The 25,267-nt window shown below is 33.0% G+C and overlaps 1 protein-coding gene across 1 annotated transcript in view; it reads right to left on the bottom strand.

Annotated features, from left to right (window-relative positions):
- The window catches only part of LOC145315714 (speckle-type POZ protein-like), a 44,759-nt gene that overhangs the window by 1,680 nt on the left and 17,812 nt on the right, over window positions 1-25,267 (bottom strand). The window contains exons 3-6 of the mRNA XM_080155743.1: window positions 14,025-14,279; window positions 10,456-10,780; window positions 2,864-2,941; window positions 176-278 (exon numbers count right to left, since the gene is read on the bottom strand). Of these exons, the coding sequence (XP_080011869.1) occupies window positions 176-278; window positions 2,864-2,941; window positions 10,456-10,780; window positions 14,025-14,266 (748 nt within the window). The 5' untranslated portion in view covers window positions 14,267-14,279. The remainder of the gene's footprint in view (window positions 1-175; window positions 279-2,863; window positions 2,942-10,455; window positions 10,781-14,024; window positions 14,280-25,267) is intronic.

The following is a 25,267-nucleotide window of genomic DNA, read 5'->3' as shown; positions in this document are numbered from 1 at the left end:
ATTTTACAACGATTTTGAAATAAAAGAAAAATCTTTTTAAAAAAATGCATGGGTGATTCAATTGAAATATATTGTCAAGCACAGAATACAGAGTACTTTTGAGGATACAAATAGGAATTATATGGAACCATAGGTATAAACCAAGAAAATATAATTAGTGTATTGTAAATTGTACCTCTCAAATTATCAATTTGGAACATATCAGCCGCCTTGAAAAGCTCTACAGCGTTGTCTCCTAGCTTGTCAACCTTCCCACAGTACATAAATTTAATAACATCCTAAATAAAGGTTTATTTACTAAAAAGCTAAGAGGAATGTATGTGTGTCCTGTCCAGTAAGATTGAATGATCAGCCATACAATCTCGGAAAAGTTTGTGGGAAGGAGGGAAGGTTAAAGGGAGTAATACCAACCCCAAAAAGTTTTAAAAATACATAGATGCTCATTAGTGTTCTTGTAGACATAAAGGGACTATGTTCAAACAAAAGCAAAAATACTCACACTTATTTATTTAATTATATGAACTTAACTTTTTGACTCCGAAATTTTTTTTTATCTGTGCAAAAGTCAACCTGGATGCCTACGAGACAAACTTAAACATGCAGGCCTATCAAAAAGTCTGAAAATTTAGGAAAGATCATCTGAAAGTCAACTTTTATGTGTAATACAGGTATAATGTATAACCAACAAGCCAAAAAAATCTAAAAATCTAAAATTCATATAATAACAGCTGAAAATACATAGGGGCGAACTTTGTGCTTTTTTTTTCGTTTTTTTGAAAAAAATAAATGGTAAAAATTATTATTTCTAAATGGGACTAAGACCATTAGAAAGATCTCAGAAAAAGTCGATCAAGTCCTAAAAGGACGCAAACCTAGGACTTTAGAAAGTTTGTCAAAATTGATCTCAAAAACAGCACAGACTTCGTCCCGCCTCGAGGCAAAGTCAGTACGGCAATTTTAAGCTTCAAAAAATTGATGACGTATTGATTTTATTACAGCATGCCCAAAAGGTAAAAGTTGCTAAATGTAATAAAGAGCATGCAAACAAATTTTTATGAAGATAGGTCAATTTTTTCTACTGAAAAAAAATAATTTTTCCAAAGTTTGACTTTTTTTCTTGAAAATTTCACTTTTTTATTTAAAATTGAAAAAGTTAGTCTAAAAAGTGAAAAAAACAGAGTTCGCCTCGCCTCTAAAAAAGACAATTTGAGAAAAAAACTATACAAGCTTTTTTAAAGTTTTAAACGGAAATGGATAGCCCATTAGATTCTTAATAAGTCCCCTGAAGATGTCTAAGCTTTAGCTCTTACCAGTTTTTGTCCAACTTACCGTTTTTCCATCCGAAACAAAAAAAAAACAAAAAAAGTTTTTTCATCCAACTTTGAGACCCAATAAGTACCATAAAAATTCATCTCACAAAAATATCATTATTTACTTTTTTGTAGGCAATTTAATAAGAAACAATTTTGATTCGATGTTTTTTTCTGTCAGTCGATTAGAACATGGAGAAAAATAAAGACTTCGCCTCAATACAGAGATCGCCCCGCTTTACCAGGGAGTAAGGGAGGGGACAATGGGCAGTTAATTCAATTTTATAGTTGTGACCCTTTAAGGTTGAAAACCCAGATATTTCCAGATAAAACAAGTATTTGCAATATAGCAACCTTTAGTGGAAATTTTTGACTTTTTGAATTGTTTTTAATTCGAAATGCACCATCCTTAAACTGATGCTTTACTACAAGCCTTTAATTCTAGAGATCAAAAACCCTTGTTTACAATTCATTTCCATAATTGTTATTATTTAAACTTCGGAAAATTAAGCAAACATACCATTTTACTTTTACAACATCTTTTACCCAAATTTTTTTATTGTATTTATTAAAAAGCTTTGACATGAAAAAGCCTTTAAATAATTATATTACAAAACTTACTAAAACAATTACCTTCCTACAGAACTTTTAACTCAAGTTATTTCATTTAACGAAAAAAAAATGAGATACCTTGCGTCAAAATTTCATACTACATAAATAAAATAGTTGAGAACATAAGTACATCATATTTTTAAAGATCTTAAGGTTTAAGTAACATATCTTAGGATAACTGGTAGCTGCGCTCCTAGCATCCAGGACAGAAAAATAAAATAACACCATCTTGAGATTTTAATGATAAACAAACCTTGAACAACTCAGGACTTCGTGAATTTTCCCTAAAATTTTGAAATTAATCGGATCATTAATTACAAAAATATTAAGCTAAAGACAAAAAACTTTTGCCTTTACATTAAATCAATAAGAAACTAACATGTCTAAGTAACGAAAAGAGCTAACCGTTACGGACGTACAAATGTGCGGGACCTAATTATAGGAAGGCTTTGCTCATAATAACTAATAATCTTAATATAATTTCTTTCTACAACGCACTAATCGGAATGAATTAACATTAAACAAGAATTAGATATAAAAAATGTAATGATTCAATTTACAAAAGAATTTTCAAAATCAAAATATTCTGTCTGCTTGTTATTGTTTATCTTTTTGTTGACGCGCTAGTTTGCCGCGAGATTATGCATGATTTTGCGTGACGTCATTCATAATTGGTCCCCAAGATTGGTTAGAAACAGCTAAATTCTTGCATGTTCCCTTTAAGCCAGTCCCCAAAGTCTGAGACTCCTAAAAATTGAATATTCGATCCATTGTCCCCTCCCTTACTCCCTGCCGCTTTACCCTATAGGTTTCATAAAATTTCTGAATTAATTTTGTTGTTGTTATAAGCTGTGTGTTATGACCATTCTTCTCACTCTAAATGTGTCACCCTCGCCCCATTTAACTTACAGTAGTATGACTACTAAGATTATAATGTTTACCTTAATCACATCAGGATCTATATTGTCAATCTTAATGATGCCAGTTTCCCCCTCCTTAAAACCATCTTGAAGCATCGCCTTTAGTAAAAGGAATTTTTTTTCTTCTTTTTATTATTTAAAGAGAGAGCATGGGTGTGACACTCTTAAAAACCAAACTTAAAAGTCAAAGGAACACAACTAAAAAAAGAGTTACAGCACTGAAATTTAACGTGGCACTAGCTACAGAGGTTTAATGTGGAACTGTGAAGAAACTGCGGTGGAACCGCCACTCTCGCTGAAAAGAGCTGTTTTCCACTGAAATTTGGTTTGAATTTTCTCGCCAAATAAGACAATTATGAGACAAACTTATTTTTTTTTCATTAAAGATCCTTATCCTTTCATTTGACAATTTTTTCAACATTCAAACATTTTCACATATTAAAAAAATTACAAGCGTCAAGTGCAAATATAATTAAATTTTGTTATCAAAAAAGTTTATTTCAAATGATTCAAATGTTTAATTTAACATGAAAAGTCAAAAACAAATTTTGGCGGTTTTTGGCAAGAGCAGCGGTTTTGCCGCTATTTCTTTAGAGTTCCACAGTATAACTGTTTAAAGCGACTGTCATGCTAAATTTCAGTGATGTCACACTTTTTTTAGTTGAGTTCCTTTGACTTATAGTTATGGTTTTAAAGTGTCACACCCCCCACCTAAAAAAAATTTTTTTTTTTAATATTTAGACATTAAAGGAGTGCATGAAATTTTCTTTTAGTGTATTTAATATTAAACTGTTTTTAACCTATTTTTGAATGGGGGATCAAAAATATACTAGGACACCTATAGAATCAGACTGCAGAGCCCAAATTTGAATTAAGTCCCCAATAAACTTTTTTTGGGGGATTTAAAAATTAATTTTTAGTGTTGCTGTAGTCATTTTGACCAGAGCAAAAGCTCTTTTTTTACTTCGGGTAATATTGTGGCTTACAGAACATTTTTATATAATTCACTTTATATTGATACAATAAAAAAACATCACTCTGTTCATTGGAAATTTTTTTTTTCCAAAACAAGGGGGGGGGGGAGTTTTGCCACTTTCGCGTAATCCGTGATTATTAGGCTAGGTTTTGATGTGAGACTATAGTTTATTTGGGATAAAAGTTTACTTTTGGGTAGTACTTCACGTATATTTAATAATTTTTTGAATAGGTCTCCAGGTTCAGGTGCTGCAGGCTGGAAGGTGGTTTCTGGACAGGTAAAAAAAATTTAAAATTTTTGTTTGAAGAGTTAGAGATCAAATCATTAAACAAAATATGCATCTTTATGGATGTTATTGACATATCAGAAGAAAATTGAAATCGGCCTCCAGGTTCAGGTGCTGCAGGCCTCCAGGTCCACTCTGGACAGGTAAAAAATCAAGTTTTTTATTTGAAGAGTTAGAGGTTAACTTATAAAACAGAATATGCATATTTTTTAATATTATTGACATATTTGAAGAAAAAATTTAAATCGGCCTTCAGGTTCAGGTGCTGCAGGCCTCCAGGTCAACTCTGGACAGGTAAAAAAATCAAATTTTTTATTTGAGGAGTTAGAGGTCAACTTATAAAACAGAATATGCATCTTTTTTGATATTATTGACATATTTGAAGAAAACATTAAAATCAGCCTCCAGGTTCAGGTGCTGCAGGCTTCCAGGTCCACTCTGGACAGGTAAAAAAATCATTTTTTTTATTTGAAGAGTTAGAGGTCAACTTATTAAACAGAATATGTATATTTTTTTATAATATTGACATTTTTAAAGAAAAAATTAAAATTGGCCTCCAGGTTCAGGTGCTGCAGGCCTCCAGGTCCACTCTGTACAGGTAAAAAAACAATTTTTTTATTTGAAGAGTTAGAGGTTAACTATTAAAACAGAATACGTATATTTTTTGATATTATTGACATATTTGAAGAAAAAATTAAAATCGGCCTCCAGGTTCAGGTGCTGCAGGCCTCCAGGTCCACTCTGGACAGGTAAAAAAACAAGTTTATTTTTTGAAGAGTTAGAGGTCAACTTATAAAACAGAATATGCATCTTTTTTGATATTATTGACATATTTAAAGAGAAAATTAAAATCGACCTCCAGGTTCAGGTGCTGCAGGCCTCCAGGTCCACTATGGACAGGTAAAAAATCTAATTTTTTATTTGAAGAGTTAGAGGTCAACTTATAAAACAGAATATGTATATTTTTTGATATTATTGACATATTTGAAGAAAAAATTAAAATTTGCCTCCAGGTTCCAATGCTGCAGGCCTCCAGGTCAACTCTGGACAGGTAAAAAAAATAAAAAAAATATTTGAAGAGTTAAAGGTCAACTTATAAAACAGAATAGAATCGGCCTCCAGGTTCAGGTGCTGCAGGCCTCCAGGTGCACTCTGGACAGGTAAAAAATCGAATTTTTTATTTGAAGAGTTAGAGGTCAACTTTTAAACAGAATATGTTATTCGACATATCTGAAGAAAAAATCAATACCTGCCTCCAGATTCAGGTGCTTCAGGCCTCTAGGTCCACTCTGGACAGGTAAAAAATCAAACTTTTTATTTAAAGAGTTAAAGGTCAACTTATTAAACTGAATATACATTTTATTTGGATGTTATTAACATATTTAAAGAAAGGATTAAAATCGGCCTCCAGGTTCAGGTCCACTCTGGACAGGTAAAAAATTGGAATTTCTTATTTAAAGAGATAGAGGTCAGTTTTTATAACAACATTAGCATCTTTTTAGATGTTATTTGTATATTTGAAGAAAAAAATTAAAATCAGCGTCCAGGTTCAGGTGCTGCAGGCTTCCATGTGAACTTTAAAGGCTATTTTCAGGTATATTTCCTATTTATTTGATTTCCCCCCTACTTTTTTTCTATTCTATATTTATTTAAACCTGGTAGTTTTTAATTTCATTAAAACTTTTTGATGGATCCCAGTGACCGCTGTTGGCCGTTGGCCAGATAAATATCCAGAAAGGTAATTTTTGAGGCCTGCAGGATCTGAACATGGAGTCAGATTTTAATTTTTTCTTCAAAAATGTCAGTATTATAAAAAAAGAAGCATATTCTGTTTTATAAGTTGACCTCTAACTCTTCAAATAAAATTTTTAGATTTTTTACCTTTCCAGAGTGGACCTAGAGGCCTGCAGCACCTGAACCTGGAGGCCGATTTTAATTTTTTCTTCAAATATGTCAATAAAATCAAAAAAGTTGAATTTTCTGTTTTGTAAGTTGTCCTCTAACTCTTCAGATAAAAAATTTGATTTTTTACATGTCCAGAGTGGACCTAGAGGCCTGCAGCACCTGAACCTGGAGACTGATTTTATGTTTACTTCAAAAATGTCAATAATATCAAAAAAAGTTGCATATTCTGTTTTTAAGTTGACCTCTAACTCTTTAAATATTTTTTTTATTTTTTACCTGTCCAGAGTTGACCTGGAGGCCTGCAGCACCTGAACCTGGCGGCCGATTTTAATTTTTTCTTCAAATATTTCAATAACATCAAAAAAGATGCATATTCTGTTTTATAAGTTGACCTCTAACTCTTCAAATAAAAAATTAGATTTTTTCTTCAAATATGTCAATAATATCAAAAAATACCTATACATATTCTGTTTTATAAGTTGACCTCTAACTCTTCAAATAAAAAATTAGATTTTTTACATGTCCAGAGTGGACCTGGAGGCCTGCAGCACCTGAACCTGGAGACTGCTTTTATGTTTACTTCAAAAATGTCAATAATATCAAAAAAGATGCATATTCTGTTTTATAAGTTGACCTCTAACTCTTCAAATAAAAAATTAGATTTTTTACCTTTCCAGAGTGGACCTAGAGGCCTGCAGCACCTGAACCTGGCGGCCGATTTTAATTTTTTCTTCAAATATTTCAATAACATCAAAAAAGATGCATATTCTGTTTTATAAGTTGACCTCTAACTCTTCAAATAAAAAATTAGATTTTTTACCTGTCCATAGTGGACCTGGAGGCCTGCAGCACCTGAACCTGGAGGTCGATTTTAATTTTTTCTTTAATTATGTCAATAATATAAAAAAATATACATATTCTGTTTTAAAAGTTAACCTCTAACTCTTCAAATAAAAAACTTGGTTTTTTACCAGTCCAGAGTGGACCTGGAGGCCTGCAGCACCGGAACCTGGAGGCCGATTTTAATTTTTTCTTTAAAAATGTCAATATTATAAAAAAATATACATATTCTGTTTTATAAGTTGACCTCTAACTCTTCAAATAAAAAAAAATGATTTTTTACCTGTCCAGAGTGGACCTGGAGGCCTGCAGCACCTGAACCTGGAGGCTGATTTTAATGTTTTCTTCAAATATGTCAATAATATCAAAAAAGATGCATATTCTGTTTTATAAGTTGACCTCTAACTCCTCAAATAAAAAATTTGATTTTTTTACCTGTCCAGAGTTGACCTGGAGGCCTGCAGCACCTGAACCTGAAGGCCGATTTAAATTTTTTCTTCAAATATGTCAATAATATTAAAAAATATGCATATTCTGTTTTATAAGTTAACCTCTAACTCTTCAAATAAAAAACTTGATTTTTTACCTGTCCAGAGTGGACCTGGAGGCCTGCAGCACCTGAACCTGGAGGCCGATTTCAATTTTCTTCTGATATGTCAATAACATCCATAAAGATGCATATTTTGTTTAATAATTTGATCTCTAACTCTTCAAACAAAAATTTTAAATTTTTTTTACCTGTCCAGAAACCACCTTCCAGCCTGCAGCACCTGAACCTGGAGACCTATCCAAAAAATGATTAAATATACGTGAAATACTACCCAAAAGTAAACTTTTATCCCAAATAACCTATAGTCTCACATCAATACCTAGCCTAATAATCACGGATTACGCGAAAGTGGCAAAACTTCCCCCCCCCCCTTAATTTCATTGAAAAATCTAACATTTACAATAAAACAAATAATTCTGAAGTCTAACCAATAAGAATTATTGTTTTATTTCAATTATTTACAATTTAAAAAAAGAGTGTTTTCACAAAGTGACTTATTTCCAATGTAGTTAAATAATTTTTATTTAATTAGAATGAAAACCATACACATAAAAGATACATACTTTTTAAAATTATTTTAAAAAATAAGTTTGAATAATAGAAGTATGAGAGAAGAAGACTAATGTATAGTAAAGAACTTGGTCATAATGAAAAAGGAACTATTAGATGGTTTCTTTATTAAGAAATTGTAACAGTTGAAACCTTATTAGAATCAGCTAAAATCTTTTTGTTAAAAAAGAATAAAAAAACAGGTAAGGTAGAAACTTAAACAGTTTTAAAAATCATTTATTCTTTTAAAAAGTTTTAATCACCGCACATTTATTCAGAACCAAAACTAGTTTAATAGATTTCTTTAGTAATTAAAGTATTTATAACCATTACAAATAATATTGTACATTTATTTTTTACACTGCATATGAGAAAATTATTTCAGATTCCAACATTATCTTTAAAAAAAAGAAATCGAATATTTGTTAATTAAGAACTGATATGTAATATTTGAATAAGTGTACGCTAACCAGATTCTTTAATTAAAAGAAGATATTTAAAGAAAATTAAATAGGGTTGAGCATGGTATTTCTTTTAAGATCTCGTCAACATATAAAATAATAATTAATGCTCAATTATTCAGGAAGTGTTTATATCGGCCTGTAGTTTTTTTTCATATTAGAAGATATCAGTTCATACAATATATAAACCTAGAAAAGAAAAAACAATCAAGTATCATATGCCATATTTTTTCAATCTTTCATATTAGGGTTACTTTCATCCACCTCTTTAGCGAATCCTCTAAAAACTTGGAATTGTGACAATTAATTTCAAAATTAAAATTGCACTTATAAAAAATGGAAAGGGAGTAGACTCGTTTTTCATTATTTAGTTGTTTCCCTATTTTTTAAAAAAATCTATTAAAAATTAAGGAGTAGTGTTACTAGCATCAATCTCTCACTAAATTTGAAAACTATTGAAACGAATTGATCTATGGGTTTTAATTAAGAAATTCGACCATTTATAGCCGACTTTTTTATTGGGAAGAAATTAAAAAAATAAGGCCTTTCATACCAAAATGTGTACAGTTTCTACCCAATAGCAGGTCTGCCGAGTTCTCCCGGGATATTTTTATTGGTGGAGCCTGATTACCTCTCTTTCTTAGTACCTTTATTGTTTGAATAATCTTTACAGCCATTTTTTATGTTTTTAAAATAAGTGATAGAACACAAACATGTTAATGTTAATTCATTGATATATTATAAAGAATTAACTTTTTAGTGAATTTTTTTTTAATAAACTCATAAGGCCTAATTTTACTCTATACCAGAATACAATATTTATGAAGCAAAACACTCTAGAAGCTACGAATTTTACCCAAATAAAAAAAGACCTTTTGCTCTGGTCAAAATGACCACGGCAAAAGTAAAAATTAATATTTAAAGGAACCATGCAAGAAATATACCGCTTCAACTGCTGAAAGACTGCCACAAGTAGACCAAATACCCAAAATTTGAAGCCACCAGCTTCAAAAACAAAAAAGTTATAGACATTTAAAAATAACATTTAAGTACAATAAAAATTTTGAAAGTTTTTGATTGCTAATAATAGAATTTTCATTATTAAAATACGTCGCCTCGAAAGAAAATTATAAGGTTATTTTTGGCAGAAACTTAGGATACCAGTAACTGATAACGTCTATACAATAAAAACACTCTTCTTTATAATCAAAATCGTTAAAAAAAATTCAGTTTATATTGCTATGTATTGAGCGTACTGTAGCGTGAGAATGCCAGCCTCTAGGATTTCCAGCCAATCAGAAGCCTGAGTCTACGCTAAGTCCGCTGAACAACCAATCACAGCTGAGCATCTGTATTACTTACATTAGTTTAATTTTTTCCCGCTATTATTTTATGCTTTCAAACGCAATTTAAACCGAATTTTTTAAAGACATTTTAACTATAAAAAAGGGCGTTTTTATTGCAATAATGTTATCAGTTACTGGCAGTCTAAAATTCTGACAAAGATAAGCTTTTAATTTTGCTTCCAGACGATGTAATTTAATATTGAAATTTTCTTTTAGTACATTGGAAATCTTTCAAAATTTCTGTTGTACTTAAAGAATCATTTTGAAATGTCTGTAACTTTATTGTTATTGAAGCTGGAGGCTTCAAATTTTGGGTATTGGGTCTACTCGTGGCAGGTTTTAAGTAGTTAAAGCGCGGTATTTCTTGCAGGGTTCCTTTAAATCCCCCCAAAAAAGGTTATTGGGGACTTAATTCAAATTTAGGCTCTGCGGTCTGATTCTACTGGTGTCATAGTATATTCTTTATATACGTTTTAAAAATATGTTAAAAACAGTTTAATGCCAGGAAATACTAAATTTCATACAGAAAGAAAAAAATACCTCTTTAATTAACTGATATACATCAAATTAGATTGATAGAACGACATTTTTTCATAATTTTAGCCAAGAAAATTTATAATCTTCCATTCTTTTCATCAAATAGCAAAACAATAAAATATTGACAAGAATTTAATTAACAAGTAAGAATAGAAAAACTTACCTTAAATACTGGAGATCTTGAGGCAAGTATAAACTTGTGCACTTTTAATTTGGAGGTACTAGTTTCTATCAAACAATCAGTAAACTCTGGATCCTCAAAACAATTCTCCAGGTCACCAGAGAGACAGGATACTGCACTTTCAGGTCCAGGTTTTATAACTTCCAGCCAAATAGTCAGAGTACCTCCAGGTAGGAGACTTGCCTGATTGTTCTTCAGTACATTAATCTCCATAAAAGCAGCATTACAATTTCCCTCTCCAGGTGGCACTGTTATCAATCGACATTTAGGCATCAGTAGTAGACTGTTGTTATCTTGGATGCCAAATCTTAATGAGGGTCTATATAGTGCATGATTTGAACTTTATTATTAAGTAAAAAGGTCTTTATGTTTAAAGCAAAACAGTTGTTTCAGATAGCTATAACTTGATAACTGCGCAAGTTTACTACTTAACTTTTCTACAGGACAAAGGAAAGGGGGGGGGTTTTTAATGCAACCATCTCGTAATCAATGTATAAATGGCACTTAGAATTCGAATTTCGATCTGAAATTTTGCATGAGTAATCCTTGGTAGGTCTATTTTCCCTAAATCGAACAAAAAGTTGGAAAAGTAACGGCTGGCAGCTGGCGGCTCAGCCGTTTATCCGTTTTTTGCCTATTTTCAGGGCAAATTCATCCTTAATTACGTAGGAATCAACTTTTTAAAACATATTTTTGGTTTAATTCATGTTAAATGATAGCAATAACCAATTTTTAAATTTTTAGTACCAGCTGCTAAACGGCTAGAACCGGCTGAAAACGGCTGGGAGCTGCCAAGAGTATGAAGAGTAGATAGGGCATGTGACATGTCTAGGGGTAGGTTTTTATGGTTGCTGAGCTCAAAAATGCTACCAAAAATAGTTGCAGCTCATCCATATGGCAGCTGGGTAACGGCAGCTGCTTAGCTGGAAGCGGCCAAGAGTAGAATGTGTAGATAGGGCTTGTGACGTGTCTAGGGGTAGGTTTTTAGGGTTGCTGAGCTCAAAAATACTACCAAAAATAGTGGCAGCCCATCCATATGGCAGCTGGGTAACGGCCGCTGCTCAGCTGAGAGCGGCCAAGAGTAGAATGAGTAGATAGGGCTTGTAATGTGTCTAGGGGTAGGTTTTTAAGGGTGCTGAGCTCCAAAAAACTACCAAAAATAGTGGCAGCTTATCCATATGGCAGCTGGGTAAAGACCGTTGAGCTCAAAAATACTACCAAAAATAGTGGCCACCCATCCATATGGCAGCTGGGTAACAGCTGCAGCTCACCTTGGAGCGGCCAAGAATAGAATGAGTAGATAGGGCTTGTGACATATCTAGGGGTAGGTTTTTAGGGGTGCTGAGCTCAAAAATGCTACCAAAAATAGTGGCGGCCCATCCATATGGCAGCTGGGTAACAGCTGCAGCTCAGCTGGGAGCGGCCAAGAGTATAATGAGTAGATAGGGCTTGTGACGTGTCTAGGGGTAGGTTTTTATGGGCGCTGAGCTCAAAAATACTACCAAAAATAGTGGCCGCCCATCCATATGGCATTTGGGTAATGGCTGCAGCTAACCTTAGTGCAGCAAAGAGTAGAATAAGTAGATAGGACTTGTGAAGTGTCTAGGGGTAGGATTTTCGGAGTGCTGAGCTCAAAAATACTACCAAAAATAGTGGCGGCCTATCCACATAGCAGCTGGGTAACAGCTACAGCTCAGCTGGTAGCGGCCAAAACTAGATGAGTAGATAGGGCTTCTGATGTGTCATAGATAGGGGTAGATAGGGTTAGGTTTTAATGGGCGCTGAGCACAAAAATACTACTAAAATTAGTGCCATCCCTTCTATATGGAAGCTGGGTAATAGCCACAGCTCAGCTGTTTTTGAGGGATATCAAAAAATTGATTATTTCAGTGTAATTATACTTCTCCCAATTACATTATAACTTTTTTTCATGGATATTTTACTAATAACTCTTTTTAATTACTAGATTTTACTGTTTCAAGAGCTAAACTACCAAAAAACGGCTGAGAACATCTATCAATAGCCAAAAGTAAATAGCATGTGACGTGTCTAGGGGTAGATTTTATGGTTGTTGAGCTCAAAAATACTACCAATAAAAGTGCGGGCCTATCCATATGGCAGCTGGGTAACAGCTACAGCTGAGCAGCAGCCCTGACCATGCTGCCATGTAGATGGGCCTTTCTATTTTTGGGAGTATTAATGAACTTGGCCCCTGTAAAAACTCACACCTCTTTGACACATCACAAGCTATGTTTTAAATGTTTACTTTTATCTGTTGGTAACTGTTCTCAGCCAATTTCAGCCGTTTAACAACTAAATCAATTCATTGATAAGGTGTTGTTATTAATAATATAAATTGACAATAGTTTATTTATACTGAAATATTCAATATTTGGTTATCCTTCAATATTCCCAATAGTCAATGAGTCTTACTGCTTAGCTTAGCTGTTACCCAGCTGCAATATGGAATGGCGACCACTTTTTTTGGTAGGATTTATGAGCTCAGCACCCATTAAAACCTACCCCTAGAAACATCACAAGCCCTATGAACTCATTCTACTCTTAGCCGCTACCAGCTTAGATGCAGCTGTTACCCAGCTGCCATATTGATAGGCGGCCACTATATTTGGTAGTATTTTTGAGCTCAGCACCCATTAAAACCTATCCCTAGACACCTCACAAGCCCTATGTACTCATTCTATTCGTGGCCACTGCCAGCTGAGCTGTAGCTTTTACCCAGCTGCCATGTGGATTGTGGATGGGCCGCCACTATTATTGGTAGTATTTTGGAGCTCAGCACTCCTAAAAACCTACCTCTAGACATGTCACAAGCCCTATCTACTCATTCTACTCTTGGCTGCTCCAAGGTGAGCTGCAGCCGTTACCCAGCTGCCATATGGATGAGCTGTCACTATTTTTGGTAGTATTTTTAAGCTCAGCACCCATAAAAACCTACCCCTAGACATGTCACATGCCCTATCTACTCATTCTACTCTTAGCCGCTACCAGCTGAGCTGCAGCTGCTACCCAGCTGCCATATGGATGGGCTGCCACTATTTTTGGTAACATTTTTGAGCTCAGAAATCATAAAAACCTAACCTTGGACATGTCACATGCCCTATCTACTCTTCATACTCTTGGCAGCTCCCAGCCGTTTTCAGCCGGTTCTAGCCGTTTAGCAGCTGGTACTAGAAATTTAAAAAATGGTTATTGCTATCATTTAACATGAATTAAACCAAAAATATGTTTTAAAAAGATGATTCCTACGTAATTAAGGATGAATTTGCCCTGAAAATAGGCAAAAAAAACGGCTAAACGGCTGAGCCGCCAGCTGCCAGCCGTTACTTTTCCAACTTTTTGTTCGATTTAGGGAAAATAGACCTACCAAGGATTACTCATGCAAAATTTCAGATCGAAATTCGAATTCTAAGTGCCATTTATACATTGATTACGAGATGGTTGCATTAAACCCCCCCCCCCCTTTTATTAGTATTAAGTAAATATATTTGCTTATAAATAATGGTACAGAAATACAGAATATAGACAATCACCTGCAAGTTAGATTCATATCTTCCTTTTCTAGATTGTAAACACATACTGAGACATAACCTTCATACTCCAACATTCCCTTGGGATACAGGGAAAGACATGATGTAAATTGTCTTCCATAATTGTCAAAAATTGTGAACTTTGGTGAAAGAATCAATTCACCGTTTTTTTCTGGTCGCTTCAGGAAATTTTCCACTCTCCAAGTAAAAGTGTTTTTAGATTTTAGCAAACCAATTGTAGCCATTCTTTTAACTTTTCTAAAATATAGAGATATAAAATATTATTTTCATTCACAAAATATCATATTATAGACAGCTTTCTGTCCCTCGGGGCTAAAAAATTTGTTTTAATCTAATAATCTTTGTCTGTAATACGATGTTATACTAGATCTTTCAATATATTCGAGAGCCAGTTCTAATCCAGTAAATATAAACCAGTTTTAAGGCCATGCTGGAAGTTAACTTATGCATAATTAAGGATTATAATCTTAAATTTTTTTTTCAGTTTTTATACCCTTTCCCCCCCCCCCCCCTTCCTCCGTCAGAACCATGACTCTGGCAGAGAACATCATTTAAAAAAAAAATAAGTTAGGTAAGGTATATAGGCTAAGGGGGGGGGGGCGGGGTGGTAGGGTATAAAAATTTTTTAAATTGAAAAAGAAATCCTAATTTGAATTAACTATCTCAAACTTGGCAAGAAATTGTCTTGAAAAGAAAACAACTTTGTAGTGTCTAACTTTTTATCTTTGTGACTTAACAAAAATCGAAGTATGAGAGGGGAGGTGGGAAAGGAAACCCCCAAAAAAGAGATGGATTTTTGGTACATCACAAAGATAAAAAGTTAGACACTATTACTAGGTTCAACTTTGTATTGCTCAGGAGATGGCGATTGTAGATTTATATAAAGAAAATTGTAAATGGGGTATTCCTAAACAAAAAACTGGATAGGAATATCATTCTCATTTAAACAAAAACTCATTTTTATGCTAAAATGTGGTTTAATTTTGGTTTTTAAATTTCATTTATTTCCCTGATATTATTTTTCTTTCTTTTAGTAATTAATAAAAATTCTAAAATCTTCCAAAAAAAATTAAAAATCTTCTAAAATTGATACCAGGGATATAAATGATCATACCGGGGAAATAAATGAATATTTACATCCACTATTTAAGGGGTCGTTTATATGGGAATGGGTAATTACAAATCAGTCACAATTTTATTGTCAATAACTTTGCAAAATCTAATCATATTGAATACTTAAAGCTTAGTATGATCATTTAAAAATATAAATAATTTTTAGCATTGACAATTTTTATATACATATGATTTTCTGTGATGTTGACAGCTAGAATGGTTAGGATCAATGTTATAAGAAATGCAACTCAATAATTTAATCTTAATAGGTATGTATTAATATAAAATCCGAGAGCCGGCTCATTGGAGAATTTTAAAGAGCCATTGTTGAATCTTATATGTAAAAGATTTTAGCTAAGATAAGCACCAAGTCATAAATACCTTGATCTAGAGATAAACATTGGAATCTAATATGTAGTGGCTCTCAATATTTTTTTTAGAGCCAGTTTAAGAGTTTTCACATATGAAAACCAAAAATGTCTTGTTTAAATCACACAACCTTTCCAAAGATTTTGATAAAATTGATTAAAAGGGTGAAATTATTCAAAATTAGCACAGCATGATAAGTAATAATAATATTTTTTTTCTTTTTCAGTATTCAGAATGAAATATGAAATAATTTTCATTTTAGTATTTTTTTTATAAAACTACAATTAAGGTCGTCCGTTCGTAACGGTTAGCTCTTTTTGTTAATTTAAAAATTGAGGTGATAGGTTCGAATGTAAGACTGACACTAGATCATAACTAAAGTTATTAAAAATCCTCTCTACTTTGGATTTGTCATGTGATCGTCATAAACAGTTAGAGAAGGGATAATGCCTTGGCCTTTAAAAAGGCGCAACTCGTTAACAATTACAGTTAGAACTTTTCAGAAAAAAATTCGTGCAATCAAAGGGTTAATTGTTTGTTGGACAGTATTTTACGTAAATGATAACGAAATTTTCAATAACAGAGTAGCTTCATTATGAATTTAATAATTTTATGTAATTTGATAATTTATTCATCACCACATAAATGTTAGATTAAAAGCATATTCAAATCTCCCCTACTGCAAAGTATTTCTGTTTCTTTAATCATATAAAATGATGTGCTATCTCGTCCGCACAGCTAAATGTGTTGACGGGTTCCCATAAAAAAAAACTTTATTTATCGGTTCAGCGGTTAGCAAGATCCTTCACTACAGACAAAAAAAGCTTACTACTTTATAGAATAGGATGGAGTGGAAGAGGAGGGGGGGGGGGAGAAGGAAATATGGGCTGTTTATTACACTAGTACCCAAAGTTTTATAATAATGTTTTCTTATTTGTTGGCTTAACAACTTGGGTGACCAAAGTGAATTTGATTGGTTGGTTAATTCAGTGTTCAACTACTAATTTTCATCTACAGAAGGGGTAATTTTGTGCATTATCATTTGTTTTTTTTAAGCATATCTTACAAAGGTTGGAAGAGTTTTCAAGTTCACTTAGTAATAAAAGTGAACTTGTAAAAGAAAAAGTAAATAACACATTAGGACAGAAATATGTAATCAAAAATTGTTATTAGATGTTTAGTTTATGTGCTTGATATGATTTTTTTCTAAACATAATGACAAAAATTACTTTTTTTGCAAACCATCTAGTAAATCTTCCCAAATCCCTCCTACCTAACCCTTCCTATCAGTTTCTTTTCTAAGATTTAAAGATTTCAATACAAAAAGAGTTCTTGAAATACTTGAAGCATATTTTTCCCTATCCCTTGTCAACCCCCCACTTAAAACGACATTTCCGTGGATATAGAGAAAAGTAAATAGGCTAGGAATAATTACATAATGATATTTAGTAACTTGAATACATTTATTATGTTCATAATTTAAACTAATTGGCATCTCATTTAACCCTTAACTTTCGGGACCCTTGCCTAACCTTAATCGGTCAGGGGGGTGGGGTGTTGAATGCCCCCCCCCCCTATTATCACAGTTCAGTTTAAAGCTAAGGGGCTAAAAAGTTTTGTGCATGTTCCCTGTTTTATAATGAATTTCCGACCCAAAGTAGGTCAATGTCAAATTTCACTTCCTTCACCATTTTATATAATGTTTAACAACCTTTGTTTTAAATTTTAAAATTACTTACCTATATATCTCCCCTTTTCCCTTTGTATTATTTATAATTTTTTCCTTAAAAAAGGACCACTAAAAATCCTCAAATAAATCTGTTAAAAAATACAAATTACCTCTGGGCAACATACAAATATGTAGGAGCAAAGCTTACTAATGATTTATCTTTTGATTGATATAAACAAAATAAAAATCTAGTAGGACTTGTTAATGGGCTGGCCATTTTTTATAGAATTTTAGATAAGCCTTGCTGATATATGAGAGGCTATTGTTTTATTTTTCATTAAATATTATTGTGTTGGGATTCATATATCCCAATCCAATAGATTCAAATAAATTCGTCAAAATTAGTAAAACCAACTTTGATGTTAAATAAAATATCTTAAAAGCTTTGATAATATATTTCTTATTTTTAACATTATGTGTAAATGATTTATATTTTCTTCTCTCTTATGTTTCTAAAGAGATAATATTTCAATATGTTTGTTCTTGTTATTTATTTATTTATGTTATTTTTACAACTTAAATATCTTTTCACCAAATTTTTCCCCTGTTTCTATCTTTTAAACAAGGATGACAACATCCTTAAAAGTAAAGCTAATAAATGACAAACGAACTTAATGAAACCAACAAATTTAGTAGTATACATTGTTTAGATATCGGAACCAAAAAGCTGTATAAATTAAACCAAAGTTAAATGAAAAAATACCCTGCCCCCTCCTAAATTAAACAAGGATGACAACATCCATAAAAGCAAAGCTCTGAAACGATAGGACAAATGGACATTAAAACTTGTATAGTGTTAGAACTGAATAATCAGAATATAATTTATAGGAGTCAAAGCAAAGTTGGAAGTAAATTTGTTGTAAAACTTCTTTACACAGTATAATGTTTTTTAGACATTTTTGACATACTTACATTTTAAGGACTTGATTATAGAGTTGCTTCGCTTATAATAATGTATATTGTTGTCACAGGAATCAGTATACCAAAAATCAGATCAATCGGATAATTAGATCACATAAAAAGTTGTTGTTAAAGAAGTAAAAAAATCAATATGTTTAAAATGGACTTACGGACATTCATGTATGATTATAGTGTTACTACGCTTTCTAAATCGTACCTAACTAATACAGGAATCACCATGCAAAGTTTGAAATTGATAGGACAATTCTGACATGCCTAAATTAATGAAAAAAGCTATCTGTGACGGACGGACAGAGGGATGTAAGGACCAACCCTAATATTAGAAAAGCTTCGCTTTTAAAATTAAATAATAGTAGGAGGGTATATTAATAACAAAGGTAGTCTTAACAAGTTAACAAGGCACTTTTTAAATCTTTCAAATATTTAAAATTTTTGTCAATGATGCATATTGCATATAATTATATTTTAGAATTCGCCTATTGATTTAAACTTAGCATGATGATTTCTGTGATATTTAAGTACAATTTACAGAGCTTAGCAACTCTATCATTGTTAGAGAAAATAGGTTGACCTATGATTTGAAAAATATTGATTTTTAAATTAAGTTAAGGCATGTTAGAATTGTTATATCGATCTCAAACTTTATATGATGATTCCTGTAACAGTTGAATAAATTTTTTTTATAGCGAAGCAACTCCATAATTGTTATCAGAAATTAAATATGTCCATTTAAAACATATTGATATTTTAAAAACTTTTTATTCAACAATTTTCATATGTATTTAAAACAGGATAAGATAAACAAGGAGGAGAAAATAGAATGGGTTAGTCTAAAACTAAAGGAAGGTAGATGTCCCCTCCCTTCTTGCAAAGTATCAGATTTTATTTTTAAGCTAATAAATAAGAAATTATTTTGTGAATTATCATTAGGAATGTGCATTAATAATTGGCCATTGTCTTATCCCTTTATATCTCTGTGGGTTTTACATATGAGTAGCTTGAGTACATATGTTTATGTAATTAGGGATCTTAAGGGATAAGACAATGGACGATAAATTAATGTTTGCACCCAATGATGATAATCAAAATTACTTTTGTTTAAATCTTATCCAACCAATCAAGGTTTATTGTTTTAGTAAAACTATACAACCAGGTATTTTGGAATTATTAACATTTTGTTATTAAAAAAACTTTAGTATAATTGTTAAGCTACCTCTAGCTAAGCTTATATTAATCCTTGTCCTGCCCCCCCCCCCCCCCTGTGAAAGTTGCTAATTTGTAAGTGCAGCTACTCTATGATTAAAGTATGTCCATCCATACTTTTTGTTCCTTCAATTATTTTTAAATTGATATTTCTCTCTTTCTCTTTATATTAAGACTAGCAGTTTTGCCCCCTTGCAGTCTCTATAAGAAGCTTCTCTGTAAAGGAGAACCATATCGGTTCATCCATTAGTGAGATCATCTGTTTTATTTATTAGGGTTAACAAACTTTTAATGCTGCGCTACCTGTCAACATTATTGTCCTTAATTTTAAATATTCTTTTAACACACATTAAGATTTATTGAAGCCATCAAAGCATTAAATATCTTTTAACACCCAAAAAGGTCTGAACTCAACGACTTTTTTCACAAATAAACTAATTAAAGGACATATCAGTATGTCCATCTTTCTATTCTTCTTTCTGTCTCTATCTTTTTTTTCATTTCTTTCACCTTTTCATCCTAAAATGTGTAAATTTTAAATGCTGCGCTACATATCAACATAAACTAGATTGTCCTTGTTATTTTAAACATTGTCCTTGTTTTTCTAAAAATTAGTAGAATGAATAGACAGAAATTCTACTACTTTTTAACATACTATTTGCTTCGTCCCTAACCTCTATGGCAGGACAGGGGAAGTTTGGAAAAATAGTCTAAAACAACCCAAAGACATTAATAAAGATTTCCTGAAAATTAAACCCTTAGGACCAGTAATTTCTGAGAATTTTAGCTTCAGACAAAAAATCGTATTTATTAAAATTAGTACTGGTCCACAGTGGTCCTCAAGGCAAAAGAAGTTTGACAAAACCTACCATAAAAACGGACTATATGGCCATCAAATATACACATTGGAGGGCCAGGAACTGATTTTCTTAAAATCATAGCTGTTCCTTCTTGGGGTTTATTCCATTTTAAAGTTAACAGACCAAATTCCCTAAAAAATCAAGGTTGTTTGTCACGATTTTGTTGCTTTGGATTCAAACCTTTATAACTTTGGCTGTATGAAAGACTCATGAAAGCTAAACCTACCATTGGAAAGCCTATTGAATGACAATTTCAGACATAGCTTTAAATTTTTTGTAGCTTTCTTACTTTTTGCTCTACAAGGAAAATTGTAACCAAAGGGAGAAAATTTATTGATAAATCTATTCTCAGAAAGGCTTTCACTAGGGTATTTTGATATAAATTTTTTAGGATTTTTCTTATGTTCAGTGATTTTTTTGATGACAAATGCAAAAAATACACTTTCATACATTTAATTTGGTATATTTTCATTTTTCTACCTTGTGCCAAAATTTTTTTATAAAAATTATAAGTTGGTGTATATTTTTTTGTTCAAAATTGTACATAAATTTCAGGAATAAATATTAAGAACCACCAATTGCTACATTTTACATGTATAGTTTTAAATTTCCTATATTTATGGTTGTGTAGGAGCCTCAAAAATGCTTAACCTACCATTGTAAAGCTTGTTGAACACTCTATCCAAATAAATCTACGACTTAAAAAAAAAATTGACTTAAAAGGCTTGCACAGGATTCATGTTAGGTGTAATTAATTTCACCAAAAATGTTTTCTTTCCTACAAAATTTGGAGTAGAAGGGTGGTTACAAAGCAGTAATAGTTATCACATGTCCTGTTTCAACACCAATCTATGGAGGGGTTGTGCCCCCCCCCCCCCAAAAAAAAAAAATGGTGCAGGGCTTAGGTGCCCCCCCTTTCCCCCCCTAAAAAGGGAGGGGGGTAACATTTTGATAGTTGAAAATAATGCAAAATTTAAAAATTTTAAAAAATATTTTTTTCAAAACTCAACAAGATATAACATACCCCCCCCCCCCTGGCCCCCCTCCCCTACCCCATATCTATGGGGAATAATTCACAGTTGGGGGAGAGAGGGGGGTGTAAAAAGTGCATGAAAAGTGCTGAAATTTATTTTATTTTCCTAAAATATATTTACCCCAGGGGTAACACTTTTATGGGGTGGGGGGGTATTATTTGCTATATATCTTTTTAAAAAAATTAGGGGGGGGTGATTTCAACCCCTCCCCCCACCTCCTTAAACATCTCTGGGAATTTTTTTCATCTTTTTTAACTCTTCCCCTTCTAAATTCTGGTAACTTCCCCCAGTTCAGGGGGTTTGGGTGGGGCTAACAATCCTTCCATAGAAAAAAATCTGCTCATGTTCAATCTGCACAAAGTAAAGACCAATTTAACTTTGGGCTCGGGAACGAAGTAGAGGTTGGAAACAACAATATGATGTTTGGCTGGGAAACTGCTAAAGGACTAGTCAGGCAGATGATTCTGAATTCCCGCAGACCAGCAAAAATTTGCACCTGGAATGTTTGGACAATGTTTCAGTCAGGCCAGAAAGAAAACATTTGCTGAGAAATGCTTAAAGCCAGGGTTGATATCATATGAATGAGAATCTAGGACATAACCAAGGGGTGGCTCTTATGCTGACCAAGCAAGCAGAGCAGGCCATGATCAGTTGCCAACCCCATGGTCCAAGAATCATGGAGGCTTACTTCAAATCCTCAGATATAAACATCAATCTGAGAATTATAGTACCATATGCTCTTACAGAACAAGCAGATACAGAGGTCAAAAACGAAATTTATGACCAGCTTGACTCTGTATTTAAGAATGGTCATAAAGAAAAGGACCTGACCATGCTCCTAGGAGATTTCAATGCTCTAGAGGGGAGTAATAATGAGAATTTAGAAGAAGTCATGGGCAAATATGGCCTAGGCTTAAGTAATGGCAAGGAAAATGACAATGGTGATAGACTTGTAAGTTTTTGTACTGAAAACAAATTTGTCATTGGTGGAACCATCTTTAAACACAAGAAGATTCATACCGCCACATGGAGATCACCAGATCAAAGAACCTTTAAACAGATAGACCACATCTGTATATCTAGATGTATAAAAGGTTCTCTCCTTGATGTCAGGGTTGAAAGAGGACCATTCAGACTATTATCTTCTATCTTCTAAAGTTCGGCTTAGATTTAAAAAGCAGGACTCAAACCCTAACCCCAGGAAACAATATATAATTTAACAACCCTTCAAAACTCTGAAAAGCTACAAGAGTTTAAGCTCACTCAAAAGAACAGATTTGAGTTGTTGACTCTTCAAGAGGAAGATGGAGTTGAAGATATTGGGCAAAGTATCAAAAAAGTTTATAATGATACTAGCCAAGAATAATTAGGTTTCAAAAAGGCTAACCAAAAGCCGTGGATCACTAAAAGATCCATTGATCTCATGGATCAAAGAAGAGATGTAAGACAAAAGACACTTTCTAGAAACTCTCCAGAAGATAAAGACCTGTATAAGATGCTCAGCAGGGAAATCCAAAGAAGTGTCAGAATTGACAAAAAAGAACACTTGGAAAACCTTGCTATGCAAGCAGAAAATGCTGCTAATCAAAATAGAAAGAAAGATGTCTATGAGATTACTAAGAGCATTGCAGGTAAAGTACACAAATCAGGATCACACATCAGGGACAAGGATGGTTCACTCCTTAAAACTGATGAAGATATTCCAAATAGATGGGCAAAGCACTTCACTGAACTGCTAAATCTTCCAGTTCCAGAGGAAGAAACTGAGATTCCACCCTCAGATGCACTTGACATTGACTGTCAAGCGCCAAATCTATTGGAAATCAAAGAGGCCATTGAAAATTTGAAAAATAACAAGGCCACTGGACCTGATAACATACCAGCTGAGGTCATAAAAGCAGACCTAGGTACATCAGCTCAGGCATTCCTACCTTTGATCACAAAGATATGGAATGATGAGTTATGCCCAGAGGACTGGAAGAATGGACATATCTCATTACTAGCCAAAAAAGGACACTTGACCCAATGTGGAAACGACAGAGGGATAATGCTTCTTTCAGTACCTAGCCGTATCCTTAGTAAGATTCTTCTTAATAGAATAAAGAAAAAGGTTAATGAAAAGCTAAGACCTAATCAGGCTGGATTTAGACTAAACCGTTCCAATATTGATCAGGTAACCTCTCTAAGAATCATCATAGAGCAATCCAAGAAATGGAACTCTGAGCTCTTTGTAAACTTCATTGGCTACAAAAAAGCATTTGATTCTTTAGACAGAAGATCTCTCTGGAAAATCTGCCAACACTATGGCATTCCAGAAAAGATAATCAATATCATTAAAGCTATCTTTCATAAAGGAGGTGGAAATGTAATGTATAAAGGTAAACTATCAACCTTTTTTGAGATTGTAACAGGCGTCCTTTTCCTCCTTGCCATTGACTGGATCATGAAGAACTATGAAAGTAATGATGGCATTTGCTGGGAGCCATTTGGCAATCAAAAATATTTGGGAGTTTTGGACTTTGCTGATGATATTGCTTTGTTAACAAGCAATAGAAGTCAAATGCAAAGAAGGACTAACATGATAGCTGAAACTTCCAAGAAAATTGGACTAGAAATTAATGTTCCTAAAACCAAAATAATCAAATTAAATGCAAATTCCCAAGAACCAATTACTATTGGAGACCAAATTCTTAAGGATGTAGATTGTTTTGAGTATCTTGGAAGTAAAATTGATGAAGCTGGAGGCACTTTAACAGATGTTAAAGCTAGAATTAACAAATCTAGGACAGCCTTTGCCAGCCTGAACAAAATTTGGAATTCCAACAACATCTCCATAAAGACCAAGTTAAGATGTTCTCTCTGTTTTGCTGTATGGGGCTGAAACTTGGTTCCTAAACACAGCAGTGGTCTCCAAGCTACAGACATATATCAATAAATGTCTCAGGAGAATCCACTAGATCTTTTGGCCAAATAAGATCACAAATGCTGAGCTTCTAGAGCGCAGTGACATGTCAGACATTAAACTGACAATAAAACAGAGGAAATGGTGATGGTTGGGGCACACACTAAGGAAAGGGCATGATGAAATATCCAGGCCTTGACTTGGAACCCCCCAATAGGAAAGAGAAAACCAGGTAGACCAAAAACAACCTGGAGGAGGGAACACTTAAAGGGGGTGTAAAGGTAAAAATTTCTCATCATATTATCAAATCTTATTTTCTAAGCACCTTTCAATAAACTGATCAACTAAAAACATCGTATTAACAAAAATATCAAGGATTTAAGCCTTGATTTTTTGGTATTAGTTAATTGGGAACTAAAAAAAACAGTTTCTAGCTTTGTTATTTTATTTGGTTTTCAATAAAAAATATTGCTTATTTTATCAATTTCTAAGTAACTATACATTGGTTTAAAGCAAGGATTATGTTAAAAGTTAGCTTAACCGTTAGGAAAAATCAAGAACTATGTGAAAAAGTTTAAATTTAGCTATAATGGGAGAAAAAAAGAATTTAATGCACACTTTATATAATACGTAAAATTTCTTCCTTTCCCAGTACCTTAAAATAATTGTCGGAAAAAGCCGTTTTTTAAGCAAACAAAAGCGCGTTTTGCTCTATCTGTGAGATATTATGAATGAGATAATGTTAAGATTTGATATTAAGATGAGAAAAATTTACGTTTACAGTCCCTTTAAGTGAACTGAAAGATTTAAAAATTCCATCTTTCAGCATTGCCTCAAAACGTGCCCAAACAAAGGAAGATTGGAGAACCATTGTGCATGGCCTACGTTCTGCTGATGATGACTCTTCATGCACTTTTTACACCCCCCCCCCCCTCTCCCCTAACTGTGAATTATTCCCCATAGATATGGGGTAGGGGAGGGGGGCCAGGAGGGGGGGTACGTTATATCTTGTTGAGTTTTGAAAAAAAAAATTTTAAATTTTGCATTATTTTCAACTATCAAAATGTTACCCCCCTCCCTTTTTAGGGGGGAAA

This window comes from Acartia tonsa, chromosome 4, assembly GCF_053477335.1.
Source record: "Acartia tonsa isolate MP-2025a chromosome 4, ASM5347733v1, whole genome shotgun sequence".
NCBI lineage: Eukaryota > Metazoa > Arthropoda > Copepoda > Calanoida > Acartiidae > Acartia > Acartia tonsa.
The sequence above is the reverse complement of the archived record's forward strand: the minus strand, read 5'-3'. Positions and strand labels throughout refer to the sequence as shown.